General features: G+C 57.7%; 3 protein-coding genes across 5 annotated transcripts; all 3 read left to right on the forward strand.

The window, feature by feature from the left end:
- Positions 1-3,400: 3,400 nt before the first annotated feature.
- STING1 (stimulator of interferon response cGAMP interactor 1) lies at positions 3,401-9,398 on the forward strand (the record flags this gene model as incomplete). Its single annotated transcript, XM_084215802.1, has 6 exons — positions 3,401-3,645; positions 4,207-4,384; positions 5,213-5,321; positions 5,478-5,716; positions 7,499-7,685; positions 9,045-9,398. The coding sequence occupies 6 exons, from the start codon at positions 3,401-3,403 to the stop codon at positions 9,236-9,238; spliced, it is 1,152 nt and encodes a 383-aa protein (XP_084071928.1). The 3' UTR covers positions 9,239-9,398.
- Positions 9,399-14,215: 4,817 nt separating this feature from the next.
- On the forward strand, positions 14,216-15,420 carry LOC311159440 (SLC35A4 upstream microprotein). Of its 3 annotated transcripts, none has more exons than XM_084215533.1 (4): positions 14,216-14,244; positions 14,350-14,448; positions 14,614-14,860; positions 15,283-15,420. In XM_084215533.1, the coding sequence occupies exons 1-3, from the start codon at positions 14,230-14,232 to the stop codon at positions 14,809-14,811; spliced, it is 312 nt and encodes a 103-aa protein (XP_084071659.1). In that variant the 5' UTR covers positions 14,216-14,229; the 3' UTR covers positions 14,812-14,860; positions 15,283-15,420. The 3 variants fall into 3 exon arrangements, with proteins under 3 accessions (XP_084071659.1, XP_084071660.1, XP_084071658.1); XM_084215534.1 differs by having other exon boundaries at positions 14,614-14,800; positions 15,283-15,416; XM_084215532.1 differs by having other exon boundaries at positions 14,614-15,334.
- Positions 14,691-17,136, forward strand: SLC35A4 (solute carrier family 35 member A4). The gene is made up of 2 exons (XM_084215531.1): positions 14,691-14,800; positions 15,283-17,136. The coding sequence occupies exon 2, from the start codon at positions 15,346-15,348 to the stop codon at positions 16,291-16,293; it is 948 nt and encodes a 315-aa protein (XP_084071657.1). The 5' UTR covers positions 14,691-14,800; positions 15,283-15,345; the 3' UTR covers positions 16,294-17,136.
- The last annotated feature ends 2,097 nt before the right edge of the window (positions 17,137-19,233 follow it).

Raw genomic sequence — 19,233 nt, forward strand, 5'->3', positions numbered from 1 at the left:
AAGCTGCTTTTCTTCCAGCATTTTCTGCTTTCCTTTTCTATGGCCCAGCCAATGCCTGATCCCCATCACTGGAAGTGACATCCCAGATTCCTTTTGTGGGAGATGTTCCTGTGGCCCCTGAGGGCAGCACAGCCCCTGGCTCAAACCTGCCTGGGCAAACATTATGGCTGGGGCATGTTCCAGGGCACAACAGGCTTCCCACCCCTTGGGAACATCTCTGGAACCTTTTCCTGTTTCTGAGGCAGTTTTCCAAGTACCCTCAAATCACAGCTCTAAGGACTTTAGTCAGCCAAGATGAAAGTAACCTTTTTCTAGCATTCACAGGAGAACTGTTGGATTCTGTCCCCAGGAGGAGATAGAAAAATGGTTTGGTTGTGCTTTTGGTAGCAGGGATAATGAAGATCTGCTGTTTGCTGCCAGCTGGATGCAAACTGCTCCACCAGATAAGAAATGGAAGCAGGAAAGTTATTCTCATCATGGTTTTTCACAAGGTAAGAGCCAAGACATCCAGGAACAACATTTCATAGAATCTCAGAGTCACAGACTGGCTTGGCTTGGATGAGATCTTAAAGATCATCCCAGTCCCACCCCTACCCAGGGCAGGGACACTGTCCCTGGGTGCTCCAAGCCCTGCCCAGCCTGGCCTGGGACACTTCCAGGGATCCAGGGGCAGCCCCTGCTTTTTGAGGAGATTCCACCTGCAGCTTCCTCCCTTCTGTGCTCCTGCAGCCCCTGTGGGTGTGGCTGTCCCCATCCTGGGGACACTGCTGTGCCCTGAGCTCCAAAGGGAGGTACTGAGGAATCTGCTGTCTGCACCTGCCAGCACCATCCCATGCCAACATCTCCAGCTCCCAAACACCCGAGCATCACTGCAGGAGTTCTCTGAGCCCTGCCTTGTCTTCAGGTGGCTCCTGTCTCCATGTGCCTTTCCTTCACCATCTCCTTCTGATGGGCTCTGCAGGGTCAAGTTGCAGTGCTGTATTAGGGGAAAAAAACTTTTGAAGGGCTTAGGGGAAGGTACAAGGATTTAAAGGAATAGAAACTTCCCAGCCAACCTGGTTAAATCTAGTTAGTTCAGGCTTTGATAACTTATGAGGCCTTGGTTAGAGGGTGCAAAAAAGTCATTCTAAAGGAGGAGAGACACAACTGGAAAAGGAGAAACCTCCAATGTTGGGCAACATTCAAAGAAAAGTGAAAACTCACAGAAAAAAAAGGACCAGGAGGAGCCTCTGTCCCAAAGGTGCTCTGCCCAGCAGTAGCACCCCAGTCATGGAATCATGGAATGGTTTGGGTTGGAAGGGACTGGAAGCTTATCACGTTCTAATGCCAGCCTGTGACAGCTCCAAAATGAGTAAAAATTATTTTACCACCCGACGTGTAAGTGGGGAATCAGTGCCACAATTCCCTGTGGGTGCTGGCAGCTGACAGACTCAGAAATCACAGATTGATCCACTGACAGCTATTAAATTCAAAGTCTCTTTCTCCTGGGAAGGTTCTGGTGCTCCAAAAGAAGGCAGAACCTCAGTGGGCGAGGGGCGTGCAGCATTCAGAGCAGCCCCAGGGATCGAGGGAGGCTCCACTCTGCCACCAGGATTTCAAACATCATTGCTGAGGGCTCCAGGCTGGGGTCAGGGTGAGGCAAAGCATCTGCCAGGCTGGGCACATTCCTGGGAAGGCAGCACATCCCTTTGTGGGCTCTGTGAGCCACAGTCAGGGCCCTGCAGAATCTGGAGGCCAAGGGGGAAACTCCTTGGGCCAGGACACCTCCCTGGCCCCCTTGGCTGCCACCTCCTTTGTCCCACAGCTGAATGCTGGGACAAGAGGGTTGTGCAAGGAGCATTTGCACAATGCTCTCAGGCACTGGGTGGGATTCCTGGGGCTGTCAGGAGCTGGGCTTGATAATCTTTGTGGGTCTGTGGGGACTGTCAGGGTCTCCTGGAACCCAAGGGCATTCCTGGTCAGAAAGCAATGGGACCCTGAGTGTGTTCTGGACAGTCACTCCCTTTCCCAGCCTGTATCTACCTAGTTTGGCTCCACAGAGGCCATGGGTGACCATGCTGAGAGCTTTGCTGAAGTGAAGGTTCTCCTCTCATCCCTACAGCCAGTTTTCTTGCCATTCCAGGTAGCTTGGTCCATCAGATGTGGTGTGAAATCCCTGATTCCTGTCCCATCCTTCAGGTGTTTGGCAGGGACTGCTGGGAAGATTTGCTCCATCACTTTCCCAGGGTCAGAGCATTGAGCAGGCTGTAGTTCACCTCCTCAAAGCTGGCTGTGACATTTCCTTGTCCCACTCACCAGGAACCTCCTGATTGCTACAACATTCCAAAGCCATCAGAGAGGAACCTTGCCAGGGCATCATCCATCTCCCTCAGCATCCTTGAGTGCACCCCACCTGCTCCTATGGGCTTGTGTATGTGTCCCCTAGTCCATGTTCTTGCAGGATGGAAATACCTCTCCACTGCTTGGAACAAGGAACTGGAAGTCTTGAGGGCCTCACTGGGCACCAGGAGCCTGGCTGCAGGAAGCCCCTGCTGTGTTGCCAGCACTCATGGGCACTGCTTCCCAGCCTGGCATCTCCTGGAAATGTGTGGGGTAGGAGGATCCAGGGCACTGAGAGTCACCTTCTGCTAGAGGGAACTTGAGTCTGTTTTGCCCCCGGCAGCCTGCTGAGCTGAATCAATGCAATCTTTGAAATCTACTGGCCTTGGCAGATGAGATCTCAATAAATTCTGGTTTCCTTCCTCATTCCAGTTCCCCTCAGACCATGCCCTGGCAGCCTTGGGACTTTCCAGGATGTGCAAGCTCATGGATATCGAAACCTGGTACAGCCACCAGTGCCTGGATTTCCTGCGGGCTGAGAGGTCTCATGGATGCCCTGTGTGGGAGAGCTCTGGCACTCTACAGGCTGCCCGCTGCTGACAGAGCTTCTTTCATTTTCACTTTTCTGCGCGCTTTTCTGCAGCTCCACCCGCGCTCCAGAAGCCCGTCCGTGGCGGAGGCTCCGGGTGTGTGTCCGCAGCAGCCTCTGGAAGGAGCCCCAGCTGCCCAGGCGGGAGCGCAGAGCTCGGGAACTCGGGGCTGGCGGCTGGAAACTGCTCCGGTGAGTGCGGCCAGAGCAGTGGCTGCGGAGCAGGGCGGGCTGGCATCCGTCTGGGAGCGGGGTGACCAGCCAGGCTGTGTCCTGCCGAGCCCATCTGGGCACAGGGGACCGCCCTAAGGCGGGAAGCGCAGAGGAGCCTCCCCAAAGAATTGTGCGCTTTGGGATGCTCAGTGAGCGCTGGGCGCGCGCATCCCCTGATCTGCTCTTATCCGCTCCCGCAGTGCTGCCGTGGGTGCTGAGGACGAGCTGCTGCCGTGGGCGCCGGGGACAAGCTGCTGCTGAGGCCCCTGTCCGCCGCAGATGTCCCGGGAGCCGCGGCGGCCGCGGCAGCGCTGTGCCCCGCGGATCCCGCAGGCCCGCGGCGGGCGGGCGCAGCGCGCCGTGTTCGTGCTGCTGGGGCTCTGTGCCGGCGCTCTGCTCCTCGCCGGGCAGCCCCTCGTGCCCACCGCCCGCAGCCTCGCCTTCCATTTCGCCACCCTGCAGATGGGGGAGCTGCTCAAGGGCGCCTGCTACCTGGCCGAGGAGATCTTCCACCTCGACTCCAGGTGAGCCAGCGGGGCTGGCTGCCTGCCTGGGTGCTCCTGGCACCACCTGGAGGATAAGGGCATTGCACCCTCGGGATGTGATGGGGTTTGCTCCCGGTCTCTGTGCCCACATGTGCCCTCTGTGGCAATGATGTGCAGTGCCCAGCAGCACATGCTCCCCTGTGTCACCCGCCTCTCCCTATCATCTCTTGCTCCCTGTCCTACCTGCCCAGCTCCCCTAGATGTCCATGGATGTCTCCTCTCCCTCTGTCCTTTCCCTGGGGAACAGATCTTGTCCTCTAGCCTTTCCCCACTACCCAGTGCTGGAGGGCAGGGGGCTGTTGTCTCCCTTTGCTGTCCAGGGTGACATTCCATCTGTTCCCTCTGAGTCCCACGGGTACGCCAAGACCCCCAAGCTCTCTCCTGGCTGGGGGCACTGGAGTGTGCTGGGCAGGGTCCCACACAACCCTGTAGTGCTCTTGAAGGCTGGTGGCCCCCAGGAGATGGGAGCAGGCCTGGCCATGGCTGCTGAGGGTGGGTAGGTGGCCACCAGCCTGACTCCTGTCTCCCTCTCCCACCCAGGCACCTCGGCAGCTTCTGGAGGGCCCTGAGCACCTGCTTCCCCCCACACTGGCATGGGCCCATGCTGCTCGTCTGTGGCTCAGCCTACGTGGCTCTCTTTGGTGATGGGCAGCAACTTGGCCTCCACCTCATCCTGGCCAGTCTGTGCCAGCTCCTCCTCCTTGCCCTGGGGCTCCGGGTAAGGTTCCCACACCCCCAGTCTGGCTGGCTGCCTGGGGAACCCTTCAGCCCTGAGCAGCCATGGGGGCATGTAGCCAGCACCACATGGCCTCTGCATGTCCAGCCTGCCCAGAGTCAGCCTGGCAGAAGCACTCTCAGCTCAGCCCTGCAGAGCTGATCTCCCTGGCCCTGGGCTGCCAGGAGAGCTTCCAGGGGGGCCTGGCTGCCCCCTAATGAGCACAACCATTCCAGGGGGATGGCATGCCCCCCCTGACACGAAAAACAGGGGTATTTTAAATCTGTCAGTCAAGCTGGTGTTTGAGGGGAAAGCTGAGTCTGTGTGTTCTCAATTCTCAGTGTGGTGTGGGGGCAGAGCCAAGCCCCAGGTGCCTCTGCAGCAGTGGGAGGGCTCTGCTGTGCCCCAGCGGTGCTGGAACAGTCCCACAGGCTGCAGAAGGTGCTTCTGTCAGGTGCCTGTGGGACAGGACACCCATCTCCACCTAAATGCACACACAGAGCTGGCAGAGGCCACTGGGAATCTCACCATCAGGCACTGGGGTGCCTCCTCTCCCATGCTGGAAGCACAGGGCAGATGCACAAGTTGCACTGGGACGCAGGATCCCAGTGGAAGGTGCAGCCAGGGAAATGCCTGGCTCACTCCAGCCCCAGTTCCCTCCTCTGTAGGGGCTGTGGGGGCTCTGCCCTGCACGGTGGGGGAAGGGGCTGGTGGCATTGTTCACTCTCCAGCTCTCTTCGGAGTTCTCCAATCCCTGTGGAGAACTGACTGTTGCAGAAGGGCCCAGGTGGCAGCTGTCATCACCTGGTCTGTCTGTCCTTCCCTCTACAGAAGCCCTCAGCAGTGGAGATGTCTGAGATGTCCGAGAGGTCCAAGCAGAACGTTGCTCATGGGCTTGCCTGGTCCTTTTATGTTGGGTACCTAAAAATAGTCCTGCCACGTACGTAGCTGTTTCCCTGCATTCCCATGCCTCCAGATAGAAATAGCTCCTAATAACAATCCTCCCACTTTTACAGTGTTAGCAGGAAAATGGGAGCAAGGCAGAATGCAGCTGTACTCACACCAGGCACCTCTGCCTGATGCTCTCTTCCACCAGGGGTGAAAAGGTCCATGGAGGAATTCAGCAGAGCCAATCCCAACCTGCCAGCATGCAGGAAGACCTGGAAGCTCCACATCTTGGTCCCTCTGAGCTGTGAGGTCTATGATGACCTGGAGAAAGCTGACAGCAATATCCAGTACGTGACAGAGCTCACTGAAACCACTCTGGCCCGAGCTGGCATCAAAAAGAGGGTCTACAAACACAGCCTCTATGCAATCACAGATGAAGAAAACCAGGTATGCTGAGAGCAGCATTGGGAGCATCATCCCAAAAGCCTTGCTGGCCCAAGAAGTGGCTTTAAGGGCAGGAGACTGTCGCCTCTCCTGTTAGATACTCCCAGCTTTCACCAGGCTTCCATGAGATGGACAGATCCCATTCCTGTACCCCTTTCTGCTGGCTGCCTCCTCCCAGGCTGAGCTGCAGGGATGGTGGGCTTGCTTAACCCCTCCTGGAGCTGAATGAAGTCCAGAAAACAGTAGAAAACTGAGCAGAAAAAAGCAGATGTGGGCTACAGAGCATCACTTCCCATAGGATGAATGTTTCCTTGTGTTGCGAAGAGGTGCTCAAAGATGTCTGTGTGAGTCATTATTTGACTCCCTCCTTTCCCCCAGTCACCCTTTTCTAGGCTGGTCTGCCTGAAATCTCTTCAGCTCACACTGCATTCATCTCCTCCCCCATCTCTGGGCATCTCTGCCTCCCCTTGGAGGAGGCAACACCGTGGTGCTGTGCATGGAGACATTGGCAGAGCTCTGCTCCTCACCTGGCTCCCCTGGTTTGCCCTTTGGCAGTGGCTGAGCTCTGAGCTGCAGTTTTTAAAGCCTGCAGCCTGCCTCTCCTGCCCTGCTCTGGGGGAGGCACAGTCGGCTTCGGGTTTTTCCTGCTGTGCTGCACACACTGGTGCTGTGTTCCTTCTGCCAGGCTCCTGCTGAGTCACTCTGCTCCCTGGGAGCTCCAGCAGCTCTGAGCCTGGACCTGGCCTTCCAGTAATATTTGCCCCTCAGCTTCCTGCCCAGTCCTCACAGTGAGCAGGGCCCGTGGAAGGCACCTGCCCCAGGGCAGAGCAGTAACTGCCTGCCAAGGCTGGGAACTTCCTGCTTCTCTGCATTTACCTGGGATCACATCCCTTTTACTTCTAATTCACTCCATTAAACTTTCCAGTTTACCCAGTGTAAGACTTACTGGTAACACCACTCCTCCTTGGCATGCTTATGGCTTTATCAGATTTCTCTTGGTTTCTTTGTTCAGCCTCCTTCCAGCTGTGCCTCCACAATGTTTATGCTCTGCCCTCCAGCTCTCTGTTAGGATGCTCAGACTTAGAATAATGGAATCACAAAATATGCTGGGTTGGAAGGGACCCACAAAGATTATCAAGTCCAATGCCTGGTTCTGCACAGACACCCCAACAATCCCACCCTGTGCCTGGGAGCACTGTCCAAGAGCTCCTGGGGCTCTGGCAGCCTGGGGGCTGTGACCATTCCCTGTTCAGTGCCCCCCTGTATCCTCCGGGGGAAGAACCTTTCCCTGATATCCAACCTAACCCTGCCCTGACACAGCTCCAGCCGTTCCCTGGGTCCTGTCACTGGTCACAGAGAGCAAAGAGTGGTCATTGGTCACAAAGAGCAAAGATTGGTGCCGTCCCTCCACTTTCCTTTGTATAGCAGAAAGCCACCAAGAAGGTGTGATCACAGGGGAGGGATGTCCCCCTAGAGGACCAAATTCCATGGGGAAGATCACCCTCCAGGCTGCTTTTGGGAGCACTGACAAGCCAGTGGCTGCCCCCCCATGAGCCCACCTGGCAGAGGAGACACCTGGACCTGTCAGGCCAGTTACCCTTTCCCTGCTCTGCAGGAGGCAGGGGGACACAGGGGCCAGACCCAGTATCCCTGTCCCAGTGTTCCCAGTGCAAGGCAGGCCAAGGAGCTGCCAAGAGGTCCTGAGTGCTGTGCCCAGCGCCAGGGTCTCCCAGCAGCCCTTTGCCAGTCCTCCTGTCCCCATGTCTTGTCCTTCCACCCCTGCAGCTCTGGCACTGTGCTGTGGAATATGCCACCCCGCTGCAGACCCTCTATGCCATGTCCCAGGATGAGTGTGCTGCCTTCAGCCGGGAGGAGCGCCTGGAGCAGGCCAAGCTTTTCTACAGGACCTTGGAGGAGATCCTGAAAGGCTCCAAGGAGTGTGCAGATACATACAGGCTCATTGCCTACGAGGGTGAGTGAGGGGAAAGGGGCTGGGGTGCCCAGGACAGTGGCTGTGCTCTTGTAGCCCCGAGTGACCTGGACCAGTGTCTGTGCAGGGCTCGGCTGATGTGCCCAGTCAGGGGGCCATGGTGAACCCTGCTGCCACGGGAGGAAGGGAGGGGCTGCATTCCCCCATGAAATAGGAATGTCACTAAGCCTGGCATCCCTGGCTGGGTGAGGGAGGGCATTGTCCTACTCTGCTCTGGGCTGGGGCAGCCTCACCTCGAGCCCTGGGGCAGGTCTGGGCACCACAATATGAGAAAGATCTAAGGCTATTAGGGAGTGCCCGAAAGAGGGACATGAAGGGCGCAGAGGAGCTGCTGAGGGCACTTGGCCTGTCCAGTTGGAGCACAGGAGACTGAGGTCAGACCTCACTGGAAGCTGCAGCTCCTCCTGAGGGGCGTCTCCAATCTCTTCTCCCTGGGACCAGGGACAGGACCCGAGGGAACAGCTGGAGCTGTGTCAGGGGGATTTAGTGTGAATATCGGGAAAAGGTTCTTCCCCCAGAGGGTGGTCAGGCACTGCCCAGGCTCCCCAGGGAATGGTCCCAGCCCCAGGACTGCCAGAGCTCCAGGAGTGTTTGGACAAAGCTTTGGGACACAGTGTCTGTGCAGGGCCAGGAGTCAGACTGGATGATCCTTGTGGATCTCTTCCAGCTCAGGGTATTCCATGATTCCATAATTCTAAGGACTTCTTGCTGTGGGTCTGAGGAGCAGGGAAGGTGGTGGCAGCACTGGTTGTCCCAGCTGAAGCCCCCAAGGGGACCCCAGACAAGCTGTCTGCTGCAAGCATTAAGTGTAACAGCAGGCATCCAGGGCAAGCAGCCACTCCCCTCACTGTTGATGTTCCTGGAAGAAGTTGCTGGGGCTGTCACGCCCTCCCCAGCAGTGGGATGAGTGTGTGCTGGCTCGGTGCCATTCCTGCTGACAGGGAATGGGGAGGGAGTGAGGCTCTCCCTCATTCCCATCATCTTTTCATCTCCCATCTCCTCACCTCCACCAGATGAAATCAGCATCTTGCTTTAATGAATGTCGGTTTTTTCAGAGGAAACTCTCCCTGATGGGGAGAAGCATTTCCATGCAGCGAGGCAGTTCCCATCACAAGCACTACTGGGAATCCAGCACATAGTGCCTGTAATTTTACACTCCTCCCTTCACTTTGTGTTTGAACTTTTCCCCTCTACCATGCAGAAAGTGGGAAGTAAAAGCTGTATTTTGACTGTGAAGGAAATAGTGCATATTTGGGGGCATCTCACAGAGACTTTGCTCCCTGCCCAGAGCTCTGCCTCAGGACAACCAGTGAAGGAAGGTTTGTCTTTCTTCTGTTCCAGAGCCAGAAGAAGCAGAGACCCACTTTTTGTCCAGAGAGATTGTGTGGCACTTGCGGCAGGAGCATCACGAGGAGATCGCCGTGCTCGAGGGGAGCCACCCGCCCAGCCCATCCACGGCCCTGGACTCGGCAGAGCTCAACCTGCAGATCAGTGTGTCAGACCTGCCACAGCCCCTGCGCACTGATGGCTTCTGACACAGCCCCTCACTGCCCCTTGGGGCTTGGCTCACCCTTCCCCAGCCCCCTTCCTCCTGGAGCACGTGCTATCCATGGCTACAACCCCCAGCTCCCATCCAAACCTCCTGTGCACCACGGTTACTGGAGCAGCTGACTCAGCCCACAGCCCTGTGACATGCTTCCCATTTTCTTTGTTATGTACAGCTCTGATGTTCTTCTGTGGGTGTATTGGTTTTTTATCTGTTTTAATTTGTGTCATATAAAGCACTTTCCTCTCTGGGATAAGTTGCAGTATCCTAAATTTTGGACACAATGTGCAGTCTGCCCTGTGTGGGATAGGAAAAGGTTTTTCCCTCAGAAAGTGGTTGGGCACTAAACAGGGAATGGTCTCTAAGGCTGCCAGAGCTCCAGGAGCACTTGGGTGATGCTGTCAGGGACAGGGTAGGATTGTGGGGTGTCTTTGCAGGGCCCAGGAGTTGGCCTGGATGATCCTTGTGGGTCCCTTCCAGCCCAGGATATTTCTTGGATGGGGCTTTGGAAATGCCAGCCACAAGTGTGCCTGTGTGTGCTGGGACAAACACACCCAGCCCATGTGGCTGGATCCATGGGGCAGTTCTGCAGGCACAGGGAGCCTGTGCAGGACTTGCAGGGGAGCCTCCAGCCTGACCAAAAGTGTTGGTGGCAGAGCAGGCTCACCCAGGATGGGGAGATGTTGGGCAGGCGCAGGCTGGAGCTGATGGAGCTGACATAACAGCCTTGCTCCTGCCCTGGGCTGCCCAGCTCCTTTTAGAATCACAGAACCCTGGAATCACTAAGGCTGGCAAGGCCCTCTAAGGTCATCAAATCCAACCGTTAACCCAGCACTGCCAAGGCCACCACTAACCTGTGTCCCCAGGTGCCACATCCATGTGGTTTTTAATATTTCCAGGGGACAATGACTGTCCTGCACAGCGTATTCCAACACCTTCAGTGAATAAATTCTTCCTGATGTGCAAACTGAACTTCCCCTGGAGCAGTTTGAGGTCTTTTCCTCTGGTGCTGTGCCTTGTTTTTTGGGAGCAGAGCCTCACCTGGCTGTTAAGGAGTTGTAGAGAGGGAGATGGTGTCGCCTGAGCCTCCTTTTCTCCAGGCTGAGCCCTCACCTCAGCTCCCTCAGCTGCTCCTCATCTTCTGCTCTAGACCTTTCCCCAGCTCCATTCTCTGGACATACTGCAGCCCCTCAATGTCTTTCTTGTCAAAAGGGGCCAAGAACTGGACACAGAATTCCAGGTGCCTCACCTGGGTTATATATGTAGGACTCCACCTTTCATGCACATGGGAGAACATGGTGGGAGATCTCTCCCCAGCTCCAGCCCAGTAAGCTTTCAGGAGAGATTTGGCTGCATGTTGGTCCTGCTGGGACTGGGAATTGGAACCCATTTCAGGATGCAGTAAAACCTTAATCTGCAGCCTAATCTCTGGGTACTGCATCTGTGCAAAAATGGCAAAAACGACAGATGAAAGGGCTGTGAAGGGAGGGTTGGGACAGCAAAGGCCACTGCAAAGAGGCAGCTGGTTTGCAGAGGTAAAAGGAATCTTTGCTGAGGCCTCCAGGACGTGCCAAGTGCCTGGTGCTGGACTGTCTGGAGCAGGTGAGGGACCTGGTAGGAGACACCCTAAGGGCAGGGAGCTGACTGGGGGTCTGGCCCTGGGGTGTGGGCAGGACGTGGGTCCTGGTCACCTGAGCAGCACTCCCAAGAGCACAGAGCAAATGCTGTGGGCACCTGCTGAGACGCAAGGGAAATGTGTCAGGGTTGAGCTCAGCAACACAGGAACAGCCAGCAGCAGATGTGTGAGCAGCAAAGCCACTGCAGCCCCGGAGGGCTCACACCTTCAACCCCCTCCTTGTGGGGCACAGCTCTGTGTCCTCCTTAATGCCCTGCTCCCTCCTCACGTGGAAGCTTCTTATCTTGCCCATCACTGCAGCCAGGCTGGGCTGGAGATGCTGATAAGCTCAGGCCATATTAGAAGGGGACAGGTTGAAAGGCAGGCACAAGCCCAGAGGAAATCTGACAGCACAACCTTGTTCCAGCAGCAGCCGTGCTGCCAGCCAAAGGCTCAGCTCCTGCCACCGCTCAAGGGCACAGCCAGGGCCAAGGTGAAAGCCTTTGTTGGCAGTGGGAACTGGAGGCAGGGCTGGATCAGAGGCAGGAAAATCAAACCTCAGAAGTGGCAGCTTGCTGCTAAGCTGGCAAACACAGGATAACCAGTTTCCCCTTGAGCTCTCCAACAGCACAAATAGCTCAGTTTTAGTGCTAATCACAGCATCCCACAGCAGGTCTGACTCAGACTCAGGGCTCTCTGCTTGGAGGCAGACCCATCCTGGCCCATGGGGAGCAGCAATGCCACCACACCTCAGCAAGGGGAGCTGAGCGGCTCCGGGGGCCACCACAATCCAGCAGGTCCCAGGTGCAGCAGGGAGGGAGGTTCACAGCCAGGATCCTGCTGAGCAAGGCACAGAATGGCTGCATCCTCCCTCCAGCCAGGGCTGGGGCCAGGCTCAGATTAGACACAGCAAGGACAGGGCTTCTCCCAGCCCTCCCTCACATCCCAGCTGCCTTCCCACCAGAAATCCCAGGAACCACCAGCAGTGACCCATCCATGCTGCCCCACGCAGCACAGAGCCTTAGTGTGTGACCTGGGGGGGCTGAGAGCTGAGCTCCCTCACAGACCCTCTGAGGGCAAGGTGCTCAGCTTCCACCAGGACCTAGAAAAACTCATCTTCAAAGAATCACAGAATGGGTTGTCTTGGAAGTGACCTTAAAGCTCATTTCATTCCACCCCTGCCATGTCAGGGACACCTTCCACCATCCCAGGCTGCCCCCAGCCCCTTCCAGCCTGGCCTGGGACACTGCCAGGGATCCAGGGGCAGCCTCAGCATCTCTGGGCACCTGTGCCAGGGCCTGCCCACCCTCACAGGGAGGAATTCCTTCTCAGTAGCCAATATAAACCTCCTCTCTGCCATGTCGTCCTGCAGCTGGTGAGGCTGGCACCGGGTTCACCTCTCTGGAGGTGACAGCAGTGACTGATCACAGGGCTCTGCTGCCCTCACATGTTTTTTACCAACACCCAAATTTTCCAAGTCAGCCTTGCACTAAGTGGCACTTTTCAAGTGTTGTGATTGTGTTCCAAGAAAAGCCCTTATACTCACTCACATAGTTATTTTATTTTATTTTATTTTATTTTATTTTATTTTATTTTATTTTATTTTATTTTATTTTATTTTATTTTATTTTATTTTATTTTATTTTATTTTATTTTATTTTATTTTATTTTATTTTATTTTATTCTTTCATGAAGTAAAAATCCTGCTTGAAAAGCAGCTGGTTTGAAATGGCTGAGGAAAATGTCAGGTTCACTAAATCCACACCTGCCTCTGGGTAAAGTTTGGAATCCTGCAAAGCAAGGAAACAGCAGCTCAGCCTTCAGCAATGTTGGGATTTAAATTGGCTATTAATATTAATAACAATATTAATGCTTCTTCTTTGGGCTGCACCTGCCACTTCCTCCCTTTCCTTTCCTTTTCCCAGTGCTCAGGGGGAGCAGTGTAACATACACTGGGAATGTATCTAAATTAACTTGGAGAGCAGCAGCCCCACAGCCCAGAAGGCTTCATGGAGCTGCCTCTGTGCTGGCGTAGCACCCACGAGAGTATCACACACATAACCCCCAGCACCACAGGCTTTAATTAAATTGTGCCAAGCCCCTGAAACCAACATTCCCCACAGCTGCTCAGTCGTGCCTGCAGTTCTGCACTGCCTGTTTTCCGAGCTGGAAGTGCTGCAGTCGGGGTTTCACTGACACCTTTAGCAGCTGTGTCAGCTGGAGTGTGGCCCCAGCACAGCTCCGTGGGGCTCTGGGCTCACACTGAGGGGCAACAGCCCCAGGCTGTGCCAGGGACTGGATATTGAGGAGGAGTTCTTCACTGAAAGGGTTGAGCACTGTGCCAGGGACTGGATATTGAGGAGAAATTCTTCACTGAGAGGGTTGAGCCCCGTGCCCGGGCCGTGCTGGAGTCACTGTCCCTGAAGTGTTCCAAATATGGCTGGGTGTGGCTTGTGGCAGCTTTTTAATGATTTTTTGGCTTGGCAGGGTTTGATGGTTGGATTGGATGATCGCAGAATCGTTTGGGTTGGAAAAGAACTCCGAAGTAATTTTTGTTCTTTCCTTATTCTGTTATTTCTGGGAGGGTATATGGAAATTCCTCCCTGGAGCTGAGGAGCGCCCATCAGAGGGACTACCGCAGGCACTGAGATAGGTGAAAAGCATCAGTAATTGTTCAGTAATCACTTTACTACCTTTAATATAGCTTATTATCAGTATTGCTTCAAAAATACTGCAGTCCTTGAGTAGCTAGAGCTACCTACACTGTGGTAAAGAATTCTGAATAAGATTTTTAGCGCAATCCCTACAATCATTAATTTAATTTTTTTTTTATAGAAATATTTTTGGGTTGCCATCCTTAACCCTGAAGGACAAAGTCATATAAAGGCTCAGTTGCAGAGCTTTAGACATAAACCACTGACCAAGCCTGGGACTGGACCAGACTCCTCACGGAGAAAGAGCCCAGGGAAAGTGTGGAGCTTGAGACCCCCATCCATGCTGCCCCGAGGGGCGACAACGTGGCTGGGTGCTGGAAGCCCTGACGGCGCTGAGGGGCGGCCATGAGCTCTGTCAGCCTGTCCCGGAGATGCCGGTGCCCCGCGGGGCCGGTATCGCGCCGAGACCGGGCCGCACCTCAAGAGGGAACACCGCCCCCGCAAGATGGCGGCGGCCGGGCGGCGTGAGGGAGCAGGGGCTGTCACGTGAGTCCGTTCCACCCAATCAGCGTCAGGTGCCGCCTCCGTGGCGGGAAGGGACACGCGGGAGGAGTCGCTGCCCCCAGGACAGCCAATCAGCGGCGGCCTGGCGGCGGATGTGTCACGTGCCTCCCCGCCAGCCAATCAGCGGCGGGCGGCGGCGGCGCCAAGATGGCGGACGATAAGGTGAGCGGGCCGGGCCGGGGCTGAGGGGCCGCCGGGGTTGAGGGGCGGCCGTGCCGGTTCCTCCTGCGGGACGGGAGGCGAAAATCACCTCCGTGTCTCCCGCAGGACTCGCTGCCTAAGCTGAAGGACCTCGCCTTCCTGAAAGGGCAGCTGGAGAGCCTGCAGCGCAGGGTGGAGGACGAGGTGCAGGCCGGCGTGGGGCAGGTAACGTGCGGGCTCAGGGCGGGCCTGCCGCCCCCTCTCAGAGGGACTGGTGTGGGGGGAAGAACAAATCCCAGGGTAAAAACAGCCCACAGCTCATCCCTCGGGCATGTCCTGTGTCGCTCCCTCCCCGATGCCTCCCGGTGCCTCACTGTGCACTCCCCTCAGGACGGATCGCTGCTGGCATCGCCCTTACTCAAAGGCTTCCTGGCGGGATACCTGGTAGCCAAGCTCCGCTTCTCCGCCGTCCTGGGCTTCGTGGCCGGCACCTGCACTGGGATTTACGCCGCCCAGAACTATGCCGTGCCCAACGTTGAGAAGACGATTCGGGACTATGTGAATTCCCTGAAAAAAGGTCGGGACTAGCGAGGAGGAGCCCGGAGGCAGCAGGGACTGCAGGAACGGTGCTCCTTAGGTAGCAGGCACAGAGCACCCCTAGGCCTTTGGGAGGCACATAACCTGCACCCTAATTTTTCCTGGAAAAGGTTTTGCACCACATCACTGCCACACGTCAGGGGGCTGGTGATGGGTGTTTGTTGGGCATCATGGCAGCAGTGATCACTGCACTAACCCACAGCAGCTTGAGAGCACTGAGGGGCTGCCAGCTGCCTTTTCCCCTTACCTTTCCCTGTGCCCCTGTGGACTGAGGGGCTGCTGTGCCCACTCACCCGTGTGCCCTGGCAATGTGCTTTGTGTGGCTTCTCAGGAAGGCTTGTAGTTCTCCTCCTAACCAGAGACAACACCCTGCTCTCCTGCTGCATCACGAATGTCGCAGGGAACATCCTGCTTGAATCAGGTTCATTAAATTCTTGGTATTTGGTCTCTTCCTTGTTGCAGGGTGAGAGTCTGTGTGGCCTCTCTGCACTGGCAGCAGCTCACCCGTGCTGGCTCTCACCCGAAATGGGGATCTTTGGGAACGCTGCTGGCTCTGCCAACAGGCTGCTCCACAGGGGGCTGTGGGCACTGATGCTGCTGCTCTCTGTGGCCATCTACGGCTCCCACGCCCCCCTCCTGACCCTCTGCAAGGTGGACGGGGCCATTCCCTTCAGTTCCACGTCCGTGGTGGTCCTGGTGGAGCTGACCAAGCTGACGCTGTCACTGCTGTTCCTGCTGCCGGGGGCGCGGGAGCCGCTGCCGGTGGCGCTGTCCTGGCGTCACGCCGCGCCCTTCGCCCTCTCCGCCCTGCTCTACGCTGCCAACAACAACCTGGTGGTGCACATGCAGCTCTTCATGGACCCCAGCACCTTCCAGGTGCTCAGTAACCTGAAGATCGTCAGCACAGCGCTGCTCTACAGCCTCCTGCTGCGCCGGCGCCTGGGCGCGCGCCGCTGGCTGGCCCTGCTGCTGCTGCTGGCCGCCGGCGTCGCCTACAGCTGCGGGGGGCTGCGGGGACACGGGGACCCCCGAGGGACGCGCCTGCACGTCACCCCCGTGGGGCTGCTGCTGCTCTCCGTGTACTGCCTCATCTCCGGCCTCTCTGCTGTCTACACCGAAGCCATCCTGAAAAGCCAGGCGCTGCCCCTCAGCCTCCAGAACATCTTCCTGTACTTCTTTGGGGTGCTCCTCAACCTGATGGGCTCCGTGTGGAGCAGCGCGGAGGGCGGGTTCCTGGAGGGCTTCTCCCCGTGGGTGCTGCTGGTCGTGCTCAGCCAGGCTCTGAATGGCCTCATCATGTCCGTGGTGATGAAGCACAGCAGCAACATCACCAGGCTGTTCGTCATCTCCTGCTCCATCCTGGTCAATGCTCTCCTCTCTGTTGCCCTCTTCAACCTGCAGCTCACCCTCCTCTTCTTCGTGGCCGTGGCGTGCATTGGCCTGGCTGTGCATCTGTACTACGGAGTCACGTAGTCACTGCCTTCCTCCCACGTGTCTGGGCAGCCCCAGCCTTTCCTCAGGGCTGGAATCTTTCCTGGTGGGAGCCTGCACAGCTCCAAGGATCCCCTGGGGAGGAGTGCTGAGTGGGAGAGCACCCTGCCCCTGCTTCCACAGGAAAACTGCCCTGCTCCAGTCCAGCCAGGCTCTGTGCCATGGGGCTCCCATGGGATCAGGCATGCCCAGCCTTAGGGGGGTCCTGAACCCCTTGTGCATGTCTCATAGTCTCAAGATGTGCCAGGGGAGGTTCAGGTTGGACATTAGGAGTAATTTCTTCACAGAAGGGGTGATTAAACATTGGAAGGGGCTGCCCAGGAAGGTGGTGCAGTCACCATCACTGGAGGGGCTTAAGGACTGGGCATGGCACTTACTGTCATGGTCTAGGTGATAGGCTGATGTTGGGTTACAGGTTTGACTCCATGATCCCAGAGGTCTTTTCCAACATAAATGCTTCTGGGACTCTGTGTCTCTTGTCCTCAAGCTGCTTCCCCGCACCACAGTGGCCTGGGAGGGCCCTGGCAGTGTTGGCCCTGCTGTACCTCCTGCCAGCCCAGCATGGGACTGGTGCTGTTTCAGCTCCCATGGATGCTGCTTGATCCCTGCCATTCCTGGTGCTGCTTCCTTGGGCCTCTCCCACCTCCACGGTTTTCCAGTGTAGCCCTGCCTGGAGCCCTGCTGTCCTCAGGCCCCATTTCCCCTTCCTGGGCACTGTGTCTCTGCAGAGCAGCCAGGGACTGGGGCATGAGGGAACCTTCACCTGCTCCCCAAAAGGGGGATGCCCCCCAAATTTGTACCAAGTTTCTGGCCGGCAGAGGCCACCCAGGGTATTAAAGCTGTGGTTCAACAGCATCCGTGTGTCTGTCCTGTGTCTGCCTGCCCTGAGGGATGGTGGCTGTGCCCCTGGGACAGGTTTGGGGGCCAGGGGTGTGTCTGAGCCTGACAACGCTGGTTGAGGAGCACCCACTTTATTCCATGTGGCTACAGCTGCGGGCTGGCAGCACTCCCAGCAGGCTGAGCCTGGCAGGTTCCCAGCACAGAGCAGGCTTTTCCCTCGGGAGCAGCTGGAGGCCTGGGATAACTCGTGTGGCTGGCGCTGCCCAGTCTCCTGGTATCGCTGGTGACTCAGTGCAGGGACCCAGTCCTGCCAGGCCAGCTGTCCCCACGCCCCGGCCGTGGCTCGGGGGGTCTGTGAGGTGGCACCGGCCGTGCCTGCCCGTCGGGTGTCCCGCAGGCGCTGGTTGTGCTCGGCGAGTTCCGCAGCGCCTCCTGCAGCAGCGCGCGGTGCCGGCGCTCCAGGGCCGCCCGCTGCTCCTCCGCCAGGCGCTGCTGGTCCCGGAGCACCTGCGGGATGCCCGGGGCGGTCTGGCACAGCCCGGCACAGCCGCGAGAGGTGTCCCCAGCCCTGCCTGCCCACCTGCAGCAGGTGCTGCCTGCAGCCCTGCATCTCCTGGTGGTGATTGTGCAGCAGGGCCTCCAGGTCCCACTCGGCCGCCTCCCGCTCCCGCAGTGCTGCCTCCAGGCTCAGGGCCAGCGCGGTCACCTCCCGCTGCCAGTGCTCTGTGTCCCACTGTGGGGACAGGGACACGGTCAGGGCAGCTCCAGGGTGTCCCTGCTCCCTTGGGCTGCGCTTGGCAGAGCAGTGGCAGGGGAGGAGAGGCAGGAGCTCGCAGGGCTGGACTCTGCCTGTGCTCACCTCCCCGCTGTGCTCCCGGGCTGGCACAGTGCTGGCCCTGAGCTCTCGCTGCAGCTGCCGGCAGTGCTGAGCCCGCAGCCGCTGCCGCTGTGCCCTGGCCAGGGCCCGCTGCACCTCCGAGGACAGGCATGGCTGGCACCGGCTCCCTGCCTGCAGGAGAGCAGAGCGGGCTCGGGTGGCACCAGGAGCTAGTGCTGGCAGCAGAGCTGGCCCTGTGCAGGGACCCCGTGGGCTCCCACTCACCCTGCCACACCCGGGCCGTGCCTGTGGCTGTGACACTTTGCTCTGGGATGGCTCCTCCAGCAGCCCCTGCCCTGCACTGGCCAGAGCTCGGCTGTCCCCTCCCTGGCATCTTCTGTCACCCCGCCCTGCAATGGGGGGACAGGGGAGGAGGATGAGTGTGACATGGGGTCTGATGAAGGACGTTCAGATGGAGAGTGAGGCCTTTCCCACCGTGTACAGCCATGCTCTGTGCCCACATATCTTCCACCCATTTGCGGGATGCACGCCTGGTCCCACGCTCCGGCTCTGCTGGCTCCAGGCTGGCACTGGGCAGGGGTGTCTGGGTCCCAGGCTGCTGGCCTGGAGCTGTATTCCCTGCAGAGACCTGGTTCTGTCAGAGAAGGACACAGGGACACAGCTGGGATTCAGGGCTTTTCCTCCACCCCACTGTTCCTGGGTGAGGGGGCCTGGCCTGACCCCTGCCCACCTCAGCACTGGGCTGGTGCATCTCACTTGTCCTGAGCACCTCGGCCACTGCCTGCTTTTCCTCCCACCTTTGACTCTTCAGCACCTGAAAAAGAGGAACTGGAGGTTCTTGTTGGGATGTTTCAGACCTCCAGTCCTGGTATTGCTCCAGGGACACTTCTCACCCGTGGGGCAGCTTCAGCCCTGCCCTCAGTGCTGGACAAGGGCCTTGACACCAGGATGGGTCAAGAGCCTGCACCTTACCCAGCCCAGGGAACGAGTGCCATGCCAGTCCTGTGTATCCAGGGGCATTCCCACCTGCAGCTCCCTCAGGGCTCTCTTCAGCTGGGCCACAGCTGCTCTCCACTCAGGGCGGCCAGGCCCAGCCAGCAGCTCCATGCGCAGCCCTCGGATCTCCCTCCGGCGTGCCGCGATCTCCTCCTCAGGGTCCCAGAGTGTGGCAGAGATGGTCTTGGCCAGCCCCTTCACCCTCTCAGCCAGTCCCAGAGCTCCCAGGATCTCCTCTCTGGAGGTGT

Source organism: Fringilla coelebs (assembly GCF_963513975.1).
Source record: "Fringilla coelebs genome assembly, chromosome: 15".
Classification (NCBI taxonomy): Eukaryota; Metazoa; Chordata; class Aves; order Passeriformes; family Fringillidae; genus Fringilla; species Fringilla coelebs.